We start from the raw sequence: 16,805 nt of genomic DNA, 5'->3' as shown, positions 1-16,805 counted from the left end.
GACTGTTTTATTTTTTAATGTAAGTATGCTTAAATTGTCAGAAGAACAATCCAAAGGGTAATTCAAAAATTACGACTTTATATATCAGACAAATAAAACATGTATGATATTGTGTGAGCCAAATCCAAGTCGCTAATTAACACTGTTGATGAAATAATTGTTTATAAATCTCAATTAGACAAATCAGGCAATATAATAATTTCCACAAGGCAAGACAACTCGAAAAGAAGTTTTCAATTTTGTCAATTTAGCCATCAGTCATCAAATAAAAATACGACTATCTAGCAAGAAATATATTACCTCATTTTGCAATCACAATATTGGATGCAGCATCCACGTCAGCTGGCGCTCTGCCAGAAAGCGGAAATTCGCTGTCGTATTTTGTTTCAAGCTGAAATATCGCTAACAGATGTACTTACTTATGCGACAGTTTTCTCTCTTTCTCGTCCAGCTTCTTGACAAAAATAACATGACTGCAAAAGCTACTGGCAGAATCGAAGAATCATTTAAGGATTATTGATTTATGTGCTACGTTGTTTATACATTATTGAATTTTTCATTGCATTTCACAGAAATGCAAATGTGATCGGTTGATCATATATCTTGAAGAGCACGTTTATTGTAATTGATTGCAAAGATTAAAAGTTAAATGCAAATTAAATATAAATCAAACTGAAGTAAATCTAATTGCATATACTAAAACCAATAAATTCAACCAGTCAAACTGTTAAAAAAAATCAGAAATCTAATAAAAATTACTTTATTATTATGGTAGAATTTTTTCTGGTTGAATTTATCAGAATTCTCATTGTAATTTGATTACAAAGAAGATTAATTTAATCAGAATTTTAGTAATTTCTGTTAACTGCAATGAGAGAGAATTTTTAATCACGCACTGTCACTTTGTCTGCCGTGATCAATATAACTTTTAGTAAAAATAATCAATTTCTCTCTCTCTCTCTCTCTCTCTCTCTCTCTCTCTCTCTCTCTTTTTCTTTCTCGGTTGATTAGTGAGGCTTTTATTTAATTACCGTAACTGCCAAGTATTGAATTGATTATATTGCCTATAAATTCTTTGAAAGTAATAAGATAATAAAATTCATCCATATATATATATATATATTGTATATATATAATATATAAACATATAAACTCTAAACATATTTTACATATATATATATATATATATATATTTATATATATACATTTATAATTATGTGTTAACATATATATATATAAATATCAAATTTTTTATTTATAAATAATTGCTCTAAACTCTTCTTTTAGGCTTTGCTCCTAATTGCTCCTAATAATAAAAATGATTTAGGAATTAAGTGACAATGGTGATTCTGAAAATAAAATATGAAGATAAAATATTAGTATAAGAAACCTATTGATAAACTTATATATTATTATAATAGGTTAAAGGGTACCTGCAGTTGCGGGTCGAAAAAAAAGCTTTCTTTGAAATTTTTTCTGTCGAAACTATTGTGTCACTTATTCTAAAATTTCTACACGGTATCAAACAACATTAAAACTATATTTCAGAATTTTTTCGTGGAAGAATATACCATAGTGTCCATGTAACGAGCAATCTCCGAGAAGCACTTCTAAAAAAAAGTTAGTTTGCGGTAAATACTCCAGCTCCGAATAAGATTATCTGAAATAAACAAACCAAAAAAATTTGGTTAGTATATTAGTTTATCTAGTGCTTAATCGAAGCTTTTTTAAATATTCAAAAAACTCTCCGTTTTATAGACATTGATAAAACGATTTTTTTGGGGTCAAAAAAATAATCGTTCAAATTTTTACTTTGAACCTCCGCCATTTTGTAAAAAATATGAATTTTCAAAAATTTTTCTACTCGGAGCTAGAGTGGTCACCGCAAACAAACTTTTTTTAGAAGTACCTCTCGGAGATTGCTTGTTACTTGAACACTACAGGACATTCTTCCCCGAAAAAAATCTGAAATATAGTTTTAATATTGTTTGATACCATTTAGAAGTTTTACAATAAGTGACACAATAGTTTCGACAAAAAAAATTACAAAGAAAAGCTTTTTTTCCAACCCGCAATTGCGAGTGCCCCCTTAAGTGCATCAAATTTAAGAATTGAGAAAAGCAATAAAGAAAAAATAAACAATAATCTAATTTATACTATGTAGCTATTAAACAAGCAGCGACCACAAAAATTCACTTTAAATGTTATTATAATCTTTAAACATCTAAACATATTCGATAAAATTCTACTGGCGGAGAAGAAAATATATTTTTTTTATCAGCAACTATGAGATTAAAATCAGCAAAACTTTTATTGTTGTTCCCCGAGCGTCTCGTTACAGACCCGAGTTACGTTGTCACAGGTATTCTGCCAGGCTGCTGTCAAAATCGTCGATAAAGCATGATGTTCATTATTCTTATAAACAGATAAAATTGATTAGCAGCATATTAATTTATTCGATTGATATTATGTATGTAAAATAAAAATTTGCGAAAATAGAATATATATAATATTGATATAGAGTGTCTCTCCCAAAATAAAATGTCAAAACTTTGGAAGCGTGTGAAAGATCGAAAAATTAACAATAAGAAAAAAAGTCCTTTTTTTGCTCGTTTTTGCTTCATTTTGGAAAAAATTACAAAAAACTGTTTTATATTCAACATTAGAAAATGTACGCAACATATTGTGATAGGTGTAATTAATTCATCTGTTTCAGGTTTCTGATAAGTAATCAATTAATTTATAAGAAAACGTGAGGAATGTAAACATAAACAAATTAAAGTAAGCTGGGTATAATAATCTCGCGTTATTGTGTGTTTATTTACAAGCCTCTAATTTTACTGCAGGAAGGTTTTAATTCATTCTCTTTTCTTAAATCCATTCTCTACAACTTTTATTACATTATACTTTTCAATAAATCCAGTAATTTTAGTGTTGTTTTATAATTTTCGTGAAAATTTTTTTGGTTTTTTATCATGAAATCATGGCCTTAAATAAGTTTACTGCTTTTTCCTGCTTTCTCCAAAGATTAAATTATACCTGTCGGAATTTTGCAATGCAATTTTAATACATATATACATATATACATTATTATACATAAAAGACATATTATATCATTTATATAAAGTTACATACAAAGAATGTTATGGGTCTAATGTGTAATATAGATAATAAGGCTGTGCATGGAAAAGACATGACATTAGTGTTGGTAAAAGTATATATAATACGGTATATATGAGGGGATACCAAAGTTATCCAAGACAAACTTATCTCAATATTCCTTTGTATGTAAGTTCTACGCTTGAATTTATTTATCTTCATAGATCTTATATTTGTATATTATTCAAGTCAAAAATTATTTATACAAATAAAAAAAACAGCGTCCTCTTATAAAATGTGTAAAGTAAAATGTATATATAAATATATCAAGATTATACTTTATTTTTTCAAACTGTAGTTTTTATGTATATTTTGATAGTTACTATTATAAGATAAATTTAATTACGTACAACATAGAATTGTTAAAAGTTGTTTTTGAATTAAAAAAAAACAAATACCTTTATTAATTCTTGAATTTTCAAAATTAGTTTTTTCGAAAATAAAGTTCTATGAAAAGAAGTTATAGTTTATATTTTTGACTATTTTTATTCTTTTCAAAAAGAATTATGTTTTTACAATTTTACTGTGCTTTTTGACTGTATTATATATCAATTATGTATCAATATAAAATTTGTTTCAATCCAATTTGTTTCTGTTTAATTGTGTTAAATGTTTTTTTTTTTTTCTACAATAAGTATACAAACTTATAATTAGATCTATAATTTATAGAACTATACATAATTTAATCTATATTTATATTTTTATGACGGACACATATTCGTATATTTTAAACAAAAGAATTTGGACAATATTTAAATTTAAAACATAAGTTTAAAAAACTTATGCATTATACGTTAACAGTTATATGTGCACAAATTTTTTGATGTAATTTCTTGTGAATGATATATAATTAAATATTAAATATTAATTTATACTATTACAATAAAATAGTTATTTAGTTTATTTTTTTCCTAAAATTTTTTTAAAATTAAAGATAACTATAAATCAGTTACTTATCGAAAATTAAATTGCAGAATTTAACTTATCAACATTAATCTACATTTGTATCAAATAAAACAGCGAAATGTCATACATATATATTTACACTACGTTGTGGAGCGAAATTAACATTGCAGATTTTTGAAGAGTAGATAAACTTAAAATCAGAAATGATTTCGGAATTCTGAATCGAGATCGAACTTCACGGAAGCAATTAACCAATACATTTCAAAACTTCTGGATCTATGTATGTGTCTCTGTATTTTGATTAGATTAATTTCCGGAACAAATATAATCTAGGTTTAGTATTTAATTACGAGTCTTAAAGATGGTACACGATTAATTGCTTGCTCAGCAATTTAACTTTATGTGTATATTGCACATATATATATATATGTGTGTATATAATATGTATATATACATAGTATACATATATGTATATGTATATATACACAAATAAAGACACAGGCACGTGTATGTGAGACACTTAAATTTTGATAAGCTCTTTTTTTTTAAATCTCATTCTCAAATATTATCCTTTTTTGGACGTATGAATAAAGTATGTTCTTCTTCAATATATTTTGTTTTAGTTTTTATAAAGTGTTCTCTTTATTGCTTCTTTTTCCAAATAAGAAAATTTCAGTTAAGGAAAACAGGAAAGAACAAAAAGCATTAAACTACCCGAGAAAAAAAGTTGGCCATATATGAATTTTGTCAATATCTGATCATGTCTTACCAAGTATAGTCATATATGATATTATATGATAATTAAATAAAGTCATATGATATCATATATGATTTTATTTAATTATCATATTATATATAACTATATTTGGCAAGATATGCTCAGATATTGACAAAATCCATATATGGCCAATTTTATATGGACTTTTTTTTCCCTAGTATGAATAATCAAAAAGTAATAAAGCGTTAAATAAAAAGTCATATTTTCTATATGGAAGGAAATATATTTGAATATTGTTTATGTATAATTAAAGTATCATGTAAATACATTGTTGTAACATTAGATACATTTTATATATATCTTTTTGCAAAAGTACGAAGTTAGAAAACATCGATTTACTCGTGACAAAAATTGATTGTTGTGAAATAATTATATAAAGGTTACTCTATTTCACAATATTGTACACCTAAAATAAAAATGTGATGTAAAGTTTATCTTTTATTGTGATAACATTTTCACATTTCTAATTTGTCTATTTGCACAACTCTTACCAGGTGTAACTGATTTTATCCAATCAATGTAAACTCCTACACGCGTATTGACAGAAGGGTCATCTGAAGCACAGCCAATACCACTAGACGTTATACCAACTAATACAAGATTATGTGTTTCAGGATCTTGCCATAAAAGAGGCCCACCGCTGTCCATCTGTGACAAAGTAAAAAATATCACAACTTTGAGATGTTTTGCATATCATCGTTTTTGAATAATATTTCAATTTTGCATTAATAACTATCAAACAATAAAAAATTTTGTTATTTTACCTGACAAGTGTCCTTTCCCGGAGTGTAGGTACATATATTTTTGTCAGTTACGTCGAGATAATAGTTTTTGCATTTGTCAAGATTTATCACATTTAATTCTACTTTTTGAGGCGTATTCGGTTTTGAGCCACCAAACCCTAGTAAACCCCAGCCTGACAGTTATATGGAATTAGAATAAATAATTAGAATAAATAATTATAATTAATATGTATAACTATAAAAATAATTAAAAAGTACTAACCCAATGCTGTTACATTATAACCATTGAACGAGTTACTATAATGTTGAAATGGTAGACAGACCGGGCCGACCTCTGGACTATATTTAATCTCACCAATAATCTTACAAACAGCTATATCATTATATGTATCTTTATATTTTGGATGCAAGTCGCAGTTGTTTATGCGAAACAACTTAGTTGCATTGGTCTCCTTACCTGTTCATAAAATATTCAAGATTAGATTAATTATGCTAACATTAGAAAAATCAGAACTTTCTTGATGTATTAAAAAAAAACATTTCTTTGGTGTTTGTTTTCCTCTTAGAATTATCACTGAAATCAAATAGATATTACATATATCATGTTAATTATATTGATAAGATAGACGTTTTGAAATGGAACAATAATAATATGATTATATTCAGTTTTGTCCACTTACATATTCTTTAACATTAACAAAAAAAAAGTTTTTGTTATCATTTTCTGTTTTTCTGTATATTTTAAGTCGTCAGCATAACTTTTTAATAACATGTTTATAAGATTATATTTAAATATTTTCCTTCTCATTTCTATTCGTGTAATATACTAGTCTACTATTGTCAAAAAATTCTAAAATATTTTATCTAATATATGTATATTGTAAAATAACTGTGTATGTATTTAACGAGTTATTATCTTCTCCTACGCACATTGCTTTGAAAGTTCGCGAATATTTAATTTTATTATACGACTGGTCTGATAATAAAAAAACAGGCATTAATTATAAATGTAATTTGTAGGGGCAACTTCAAAATTACGAATATATTGTACATAAAGGAAAAAATTAGTAACAGTACAAGCGTTTTGTTGTCTTTCATCCAATGGTCGGAGTTTGGCAATCGAATAAAATGGCCAATATGATAAAATTATTCCAAAGTTTGAGATGTGCAATTATCAGATTTTTGCAAACAAATAGTGTGAATTATAATAGATCAATGAATGTTTATAATCAGATTATTTTAAGCCAAAAGGAAGTGTTCCTATGATACAACCAATTCAAACATTCTGGTTAAACATTCACAAACCTAACGATGAATCTCACTCTAATTTACGAAACTCTGATAACCATGTGCACCTGAAATTTAGAGTAATTTTCAATCACATCAGTCATTTCATTCGTTTGAACTCTGATCAGTGGTGGAAGATAGCAATGCTTGCTATGGCTACTGACAATAATCCTCTTCCTATGCATGTAACAATACGTGCCCGTGACTTCAAAGTTACTCGTACAGATCATGTATAATCAACAAAACCTATACCTTTATTATCGGATCTAGCTAAATAAACTTGCGTACTTATACTTCCAGATACACAAAGAATTGCAACTTATATTAATTTACGGTCATAAACATTTACCTATATTCTAATAACTTAAAAATATTAATTAAATATTTATTTCAACGATTACCTGTTGTTACATCGTGTTCACCAACCAAAACACCTACTTCTTTCAAATTTTTCTTGTCCAAGCAATGAGCTGCTGTTATAACGTATTGTTCACTTATTATGGTACAACCGCAATATATTTGTTTTTCTATCATGTCAACGAGTCCACCCATCATAGAATATTCATTCACCCCTGTTTCGTTACCGCCTACTATTCTAGTCTAAACAAGCAAATTAATCAAGAAATTCTATTGATAAAATTAAAAATATAAAAATAAACTTGAACAGCACTAATATGTAATAGAAAGGCACATATTGAAATTGTAACAAAAATTATATATTTTGCATATCAAATTTTTTCAACATAAATTACATATAAAAAGTTAAATTTATCATGCTTTACAAACATTTCAGTCTCCAATTGGCCTCTTTAACATTGCAAGGTGCATAAATTATCGATTATGATTGATCAGATGTAAATAATTATATAAGCAGGCTAAATATATAATAGTTCTTAAAAATAATTTTTATGTATATATATATATATATAGATATATATATATATATATAAAGCTCACATATAATATACAGTTACAATAATACATATTATTACAATTTAAAATCGAACACTCATTTATCTCTAAATGTGTATTAAGAAAATAGTGTATATAGCATACATTTTAATGCAATCTAAGCAGGTCAAGTTTTTCTGTATCACTTTGCTTAGTTCTTTTAGTGTCAAAGTCTATCTGGTAAAGCCTATGATTAATTTTAAAAAATTAATTTAGTTCTGCACAGGACATTTTTAAATTTTAAATTGGCGATCGATATATATGTGTGTAATCGACGTTATGGCACAGTAAAGGATTAAGTAATTTTATAATTAAATAAGATTAAGTAATATTCTTATTTAATAAAAACCGCAACATAATGGTTTTATATCATACAAAAGATTCATAGAGAGAATCTATATTTCACAAAGACTGTATCTTTGCAGTTTCATGATTTACTATTTAAAATAAAATTTGTAACATAATAACACAATTTTATATACCATACAAAAAATTGAACTTATTTTGAAACTCAGGTTAGATTTCTACATATTAATAAAATTAATAAAATTAAGTGCTTTTAGTTTTATGGAGAGAATCTATATGCTATTTCTATAAAAATGCAAATAAATAATTTTATAATATTGTACTATTTCAAATTACAAATCCGCATACTGAATCGCTTCTAAGTGCTTAGCTAATTGACTATTGATTTCACATTTAATTTTTAACTATCTATTTCAATTATCTTTTTAAATCGTACATTTTTTAAAATTTTGTTTTCTGTCTATTTTTAAACATGTCTTTTTGATTGATATTTTTTTATTAGAAGTTTTTAAGGATGTAGTTCTTTTAACAGTTTATATTTAAAAGAGAATCTATGCTCTCCTTGAAAGATGTAAGCAAGACATTGTTCGACTTTTTGAAGATAATAACAGTCTCTTTTGACTTTTATTTTATCTAAATATATTTTTTAAAATGTGTTCTATTTTTATACAATTGATATAACTTATTACAGTAAATATAACTTTGAATATTTTTTATATACTTAGATCCTTCACTTCAGGAAGTGAGAGAGCATGTGAGCGAGCGAGTGTATATGTGCACAGTGCGTGCGTGTATAATTGTTTCAAATTTAAATTCTTTATGTTTATTACAATTCTATAATCATCTAAGCAGTAAAATACTATGTAAGTTCAAACAAAAGATTATTATTTCTTGTATAAGATTTTATTATAATAAGTATTAACTTATTTAACTTATTTTTATAGCGAATGAGTTTGCAAGGTAGCGAATAGTGAACGAGTGAGCGAATAACAAAGCAATGAACGAGTAAACGTAAAGTCTGACAGCGTCAAGGTAAATTTTTAAAACAAGCTACAAATTCAGTCTCTTATATATTTTGATAGTACATTGTTTATAGAATATTTTGATATCAAAAACAAGCAAGCAATACAATTTTTAAATAACTTATAAGAAATACTAATCCGTGCTGTATAATTTCAAGACTCAAGAGTATCTATATGTAATATATAATAAAACGCAAATAAGATTCTAAGAAAATGTAATAACATTATTAAATGTAATAAGACAATAGCACTACTTTTGTGATAGCATCGCAAAAATTTTCAAAATTAAAATTCTGGCTCTACGGCGGAATAGTTACATGTTTGTAAATATTGGAGCCGATATATATTTCAAATTATTAAAATTCTTTATTCTAGGAAACCATTACGAGAAAAACCATTACTAGTTTTCTACTGGAGAAAAACTATTCGAAAAAAGACAATAATAGCACTTCATGAGTAATATGAAAATTTATTGACTCGTAATTATACATATTACAAATAAAGTTTTATATTATTATAATTATATAATACACAAGCATGTTTTTTTAAACCAATTGATTATTTTATATACTGCGTATATATATATATATATATATATATATATATATATATATATATATTTTAACATACTACAGAAATAAATTACAAATAATTTAATGTTTATAAGTCAATATTACAATACCAAACTGTTGAATCTTAAGATTCAATTAAAATATCAAAAAATCAAAAATTTGTGAATTACTGCAGAACATATTTGTAATTAATAAAAGACAAAATATCTATAGATTATTAATAAAATATAAAATATTGAATAAAATATAAAAATAATAAAGAAAAAATTTTGATTTTGAGAACTTTTGCGATACTATTAAAAAAATCTTGCTATTAAAATTGCCTTATTACATTTGCATTTTATTATATATGGAAACTCCTAAACTAACAAGTAAATGCTCTTTAGTTACGCATGTTTAGTGACTCGTTGCTAATACGCGAGTAATAAGAGGGAGGCAATAAATTATGAATCACGAAATCTGGCTAAAATCTACAAATACATCTTAGCACTGCTCTATTAAATTATTGTATTAAAAGACTATATTAAAAAACTATTTTTACAACTTACAAAGCGATACAAAATTTTACACTCAATCTTTCTTATTTTCCTATCAAGAAATTTAATGAACTTTAAAATGCTCGAAATAAAATTAGTTCTGATTTTGTACTTATTTATAGGTTTTGCTTTTCAATATTTTGCTTTGTTATTTTTATTGTTTATGTAATTGACTTGACTTTATTGTTCGTATATCAGCTCAAAGGTTTCATATATGTATGTTTGAACTATATATGTATATACACGGTGTTCGATAATTGGTAAAAAACTTGTTAATGACAGATTCTTGAAATTATTTGGAATCGATTTTTCCTTAGTGCAAATATCGAGGAACGTCATCATTTTTTGCATGTTTCCAATGTTTATCATTATATATTTTTGTATTTGAGCCTTAAATTAAAATTCTATTAGAGTAACTCTATTTGAAATTAACTGAAGAATGTAGTTTTGGTAATTTTTTAACTTTGAAAAGTTTAGTTTGTGAAAAGCGTCTTTTTTCAATCGCTTATAACTCGGAAATTATTGATGCCTCGACATTTTCGCTGAGGAAAAATCGTCTCCAAATGATCTCAAGAATTTGACATTATAGCAGGTTTTTCACGAATTACCAGACACCTTGTATATATGTATATATTGGTATTCTTATTGTTAGTTCCCAGTTAGCAAAAGTAGTTATTTTAACGTCAAAAAGACTACTTTTGACGTCTTTTTGACGTCAAAATGACTATTTTTGCTACCTGGGTTGTGCATTACTTCATAAACTTTCTCACTAGTAAGTTAGAATGATTTAATAGAATTTAGAATTATTAACTCCAATCATGATTATTACTATTGAATTTTCTGATAGTTTTATTTTTTATTTTTTATTTGTTAGCATGTTTTCATCATGTAAATAATATATAATAAGCTCTGAAAACAATTTTATAACAATCTATTTGACCATTTTGTTATAATGAGTCTGAGAGAATTGTCAACCAGCGGAAATTAGCTTTCTTGTGTACAATATTATTTTTTATATATATATACATATGAACATAATCGATAATTTTATTTCTTTCTACAGAGAAAGTCTGAAAAATAAGAAATATATTGAAGAGAAGGATCGAAATGTTTATGAATGACAAACTTAACTTGATATATAATTTGCCTCAAACGTTTGGATTTGCAAAAAAATATGTAATTTTTGTTACAAATTTTAATGTATGTATTTTCCACCGTATTAAGGCTCTTTGCAAGCCTATTTTATATTTATTCTAAATAAACAATACATATGATTGACTCCTGAACATTTAATTAAATTAAAATATTTTTAATAAACAGTTTTATTGTTGATTATAAAATACATAAAGCTTAAATTATAAATAAATAATAACTAACCCATTAATAAATAGCATTTTACAAGAAGCAATTAAAACTTACTACTTTTTTCCAACCACATTTGCAATTGTTATCAAACGACTTCTCTGCTCGAATTTCGCATAAAAAATTACCTTCTTGCGAGACGGATAAATCAAATGTTATAGTCGGATTCTTTCCTTCAAGCTCGAATGTACCCTTACCACAATAGTAGGTTATATTTTTTCCAACAAATTTGACAGAAATACTACTTTGAGTACAATCATTCTATAAAATAAAAAAATAATGATATATGAAATAATATATAATAAAATATAGATAAAATAATGCATTAAATTCAATCTTTCCGTTTTATTTCTAATTAGTATAATAATTATATCTATACTTTTACTTCAGTTAAATCAGTAGATTACACAGTTTAAAAAAATCTTTTTAGAAGAAAACGCAAAAAATCAAAGAATTATTTCTTGTTGTTTTCTTATATTGAACACATTTTTAATACTTTTTTACATCATAATTTTGATAAATTTGTGGCAAAGTAAACAAAAAAAACATTATGTTAATATCTTATTATATTACTAATAATAATAAGCATATGATGATATTGTTGAAAGTTTTTAACCTTCAAGATTAAGTACATTGTTAAATCTTTTACTATTGTTAATCCTCAAATGGAATTTTTTGTGAATATTAAGATTAATAAGATTTTCGTGATTAAATATTGGATAAACTACAGAAAAATTGAAAATTAAATTATTAATAAATAATCATAGAGACAATCTGTAAAATATATTTTAATTAGTAATTCAAATTCAAAAATTTCTCATATTATTGAGTGAAACTTCCGTTAAAATGTAATGTGTAAAAAATAAATTTAAAATAGTAGAGTGTTACCATATAATAGATGTGAAAATTTTCGAATTTTTAAAAATTTAGACATATATTAAAGTTTTTTTTTAGATTACTAACAAGTATGTGAATTTGATATTAAAACTAATAAATGCAATATGGTAAACTCAGTATGATGAACATATAGTAAATAATTAATATCAGATTAAATAATAATCATAATCGATGTAATAAATCAATATTTTTTTATGATAAAAATTTTATTACAATATTAATCTTTATAACAAATCTTTTTTTGTTATTGAAAGTTTTAAAAATATTTGTAATTTAAAAATTTGTAATAAAATTTTTTTGATACACATATACATAATAATAGTCATATATTGTATAATAATATAATAACATGACTACTTTTTATAACTTTAAACTTTTTAAATTGTTTTAGTTTGTGACATTAATAAAAACATTTTTGAGATCAAAATTATTGCAAAAAGAAATAATTATTCGTTTTCTTGCATTCTTTTCTGTTAAATTGTATTATGCTTAAAAATACACAGTTAACTCTAACAATAAGTTTATGAACAAATCGCAAATCAAATATTTATTTACAAACTTACTGTTAGGGTTGGTATATCAATACTGCAGTTTATTTTGGTAACATAAGGATTTTCCATTCGCCATATGCAGTGCTCTTCACCTTTATCTTTATTGGAATAATTAAGATTATACGCGTAATATGTCTTTCCAATTTCTAAATTTTGATAGTAGTTGCATTGCTCATTGTCAGATGTAATCCCATTTAGTATTGAGAGTGACAGCAGGAAGCCAAATAAAACCTTGACTAATTATAAGATTATTGGAATTTTTTGGAACTATTTTGATTAAAATAATTATAATTTACTTTATAATTATGCAATACATATACAGGGTGTATCATTACCAGATAGCCTTTATATAGGCAGATTCTCTGGCCAATTTGGAGACCATTTTCTCTCAGTAAAAATGTCGAAAGAGGTCATCATATTTTGGAAACTTCTAATTTTTGCCATTCTATATATTTACAACTAACAAGAGACGTGTCACAATAACTGTTCAGAACTGATTTGATATTTGATTCTCCTTAAAATATGTTGAATGCAAAAATCTAAGAGACACGTATTTTTTATACGTGCGCAATCTCATGTTTAAAAGGTAAAACACCCCTTTGAAAAAAAAACGATATTTTCCTTTGAGGTCGAATATTATCAAAACTATAAAAGATAGAAAAAAAATTATTAAACAAAACTTTAATAGGTTGAAAAGTACTTTAAAGTTATGAGAAAAAATTTTTAAATTTTTTTCAAGAAACCTTCATCACACACAAAATTATTTTAAAATTATATAATTTTTTTTTACTAAATTTAAGTACTCTTAAAACCGTTAAACTTTTATTTAACAATTTTTTTCTATCTCTCAGATTTTTGTGTTTAACAACATATTTCAAGGAGAATCAAATCGGCTCTGAACATTTGTGACATGTCCCTTGTAAGCCATAAATTAAAATTTTATTAAAGTAAATTCTATCTGGGTGAAATTAACTAAAACATGCATTTATGTTAATCTTTTAACTCTACAAAGTTTAGTTTGCGAAAAATCCTCCTTTTTCAATCGCTTATAACTCGAAAATTATTATTACCTCAATATTTTTGCTGAGGAAAAATCGTCTCCAAATTGGTCACAGAATACGCTTACATAAAAGATATCTGGTAATTACGATACACCTTGTATCTTTAATAGACATTTGCGCACGTACACATCAGCACACTAGTTTTCTTTTATATACATATATAAAATGTTTTATTTTCATTAACAAAGTTAAAGATCTGAAAATCAAGCCTTTTAACAAAAAATGTTTCGCGCAAAAGTGTTTGGTTCGAAAAGGAAAAGATAAAGAAGCTAGAGATATTAGTTTGAGCTTAAATGTACGTGCCAGTCATATGAAGGTCAACCTAATTTTTTAAAAATAGAACTACCTTGAATTTTTAAAATAAATTCATTCTTCGTAATATTCTGCGTATTATAATAGCACAAAAAAGTTATAAAAGGTCCAAAATTGAATAGTTTACGAGATATTTTGTACTTAAATTTGACAAAGTCTTACTTAAATTATGAAAAATCGATTTAAGTGACTTTTCTTATGGATTCACGTAAGTAATGTTATGGACAGTGTAAAAATCAGAGATTTCTGCTATTTCAAAAATAGAATCATAAAACAATTGCTCGAATTACGCCAGATGTTCTGGATCAAGTGTAGAAATTGAGGAGTGTTGAAATTCCCGTTACGACATATGTCACGTCATTAATGAACATATATCGAAGTTTGCTGAATAGATAACAAAACTATTTAAGTTGTTAATTATTACCAGACAAGAAATTTATACCAATATTCATTTTGTCTTATATATAAAAATCGATCGAAACCTCTACATATTTAGTTTAAAACATCCTGTAAATATATACATATATATGACAAAAACTTGACTCACCATAATTAAATCAACAACAACATAAAATAAATTTAAATAAATTAATTTATAAAATCAAAATTTTATTTATATAAAGATTATACTGTATTTTAAATCTTAAGTAGACAATAAACAAATGTATTTTACTTGAGTATTTATCTATTCAATTCTTGAACAATCATCAATTTAATATCTGAATTCTCAATTAGAATTATATTAGAAATTAAGCTAATAGAAATAATTATTACATTTTTAGGTTTCCTAGTCTCTTTGTAAGCTTTATAGTTTCCATAATTAAAACGTAAATATAAGATACGTAGCATGTTGCACAGCAGTAAGGAAACAAACTAGCAATTATTAGATATTATTTTTTGTAATGTTATATACATATATCTTTATATATGTATACGCATAACTCCTTATACATATTATATGTTTATATAACATATAATATAGTATATATATGTACCTTTCTCTATTCGTTTTCTCTACTTTCCTCCTTTTTCCCTTCTTCGTAATATTATTTATAGATATAATTATCTAATTATAATACATATTCTTATTCTACAATATATATACATATATATTTATATATATATAAATATATATGTAACAATTTGAAAAATTGTAACATTACTGTAACATAATTAATATGTTCCGTTTGTAGGAATTAATATTAAAATATATTGATTATGGTACAAAAAATAAATAATAAAATTTGCATTATGCTTTATATTGTATTTTTTCTTATTTGTTAGTAATAAAATATTATTTTTGTCGCAAAATATTTGAATGTATATAAAATATACAAGAAATAGTCTGAATTATATAAATAAAGGCCCTAAATAATATAAATAAAGTCCAATTAAATATTATATTTTATTTATTACTAATTTATATAAATATTAAAATCATAATTATTTTAATTAGTTTATAGACAATTCTTAATACTATTTTGAATTTTTACATACCTTCCACATTTCTACAGAATTTCCAACAAAATCCTATCATCACAATTGTGACAAGTATTGTGACAAGTAACTTTTGTAAATGCAAACAAATAACTTGTAGCTACTCTTTATAAAGTGTATCGCATCAAGTATTTTTCTAACAAAAATGCGACAAAAACGCAATTGTTTCCTGGAACTCTATTATTTTGCGCAATGATGATAACGCGCCAATTCTCATTTCTGATATTACTTGAAAAAAATAGTTGATAAAATATGTCGATTACATTTCTTTATTTCTACATACATAATAACTAGAAATACCAAATTAATATCTGACTATTATAATACTAACATTTTATTATATACATATATAAATGTCGAAATTTGTGAATTCAATTTGTGTTCAATTGTCAATTCAATTCGATAAAAAATTAACAAATAATGCAAAAAAAAATAAAATAAAAAATTTGCACATACACATGTTCTGTTTTTAAATAATAACTTTTTACTATAATATGTTTATATATACGTATAATAACTTAATCTCTATATATTAAATTTTATGAGAAAGTAAGAAAATTATAATAAAACATCCCTTCTTTATATTAATTTTGACGTTAACATATATTACCAAGATTATAATCCTGAATTAAAAGATTTTAGTCGTTCCTCATTGTTAAAGCCGATTAGTGAAGATCTTTTTTCTCTAACGCTTTACTCTATTCTTTATTAGCTTATGCGACTTGTCGATTATTCGGACATACAATCCTTCAAACTACCGTATATTTTTATTCTTAACAGCCGGAACCGTAGGTAGACTTATGTATTACGGTAGTTCCTAGTAGAGTTTGTTGAACATCATAGAAGAGTGTGTACAATTTAAAAT

General features: G+C 25.0%; 1 protein-coding gene across 1 annotated transcript; it reads right to left on the bottom strand.

Annotated features, from left to right (window-relative positions):
* Positions 1-5,121: 5,121 nt before the first annotated feature.
* LOC140662797 (venom serine protease-like) lies at positions 5,122-16,073 on the bottom strand. Its single transcript, XM_072886432.1, has 8 exons — positions 15,941-16,073; positions 13,083-13,306; positions 11,680-11,883; positions 7,275-7,473; positions 5,849-6,043; positions 5,608-5,759; positions 5,335-5,491; positions 5,122-5,249 (listed from the first exon to the last, which is right to left on the bottom strand). The coding sequence occupies exons 1-8, from the start codon at positions 15,978-15,980 to the stop codon at positions 5,224-5,226; spliced, it is 1,197 nt and encodes a 398-aa protein (XP_072742533.1). The 5' UTR covers positions 15,981-16,073; the 3' UTR covers positions 5,122-5,223.
* Between the last annotated feature and the right edge of the window lie 732 nt (positions 16,074-16,805).

Source organism: Anoplolepis gracilipes, chromosome 2 (assembly GCF_047496725.1).
Source record: "Anoplolepis gracilipes chromosome 2, ASM4749672v1, whole genome shotgun sequence".
Taxonomy (NCBI): domain Eukaryota; kingdom Metazoa; phylum Arthropoda; class Insecta; order Hymenoptera; family Formicidae; genus Anoplolepis; species Anoplolepis gracilipes.
The sequence above is the reverse complement of the archived record's forward strand: the minus strand, read 5'-3'. Positions and strand labels throughout refer to the sequence as shown.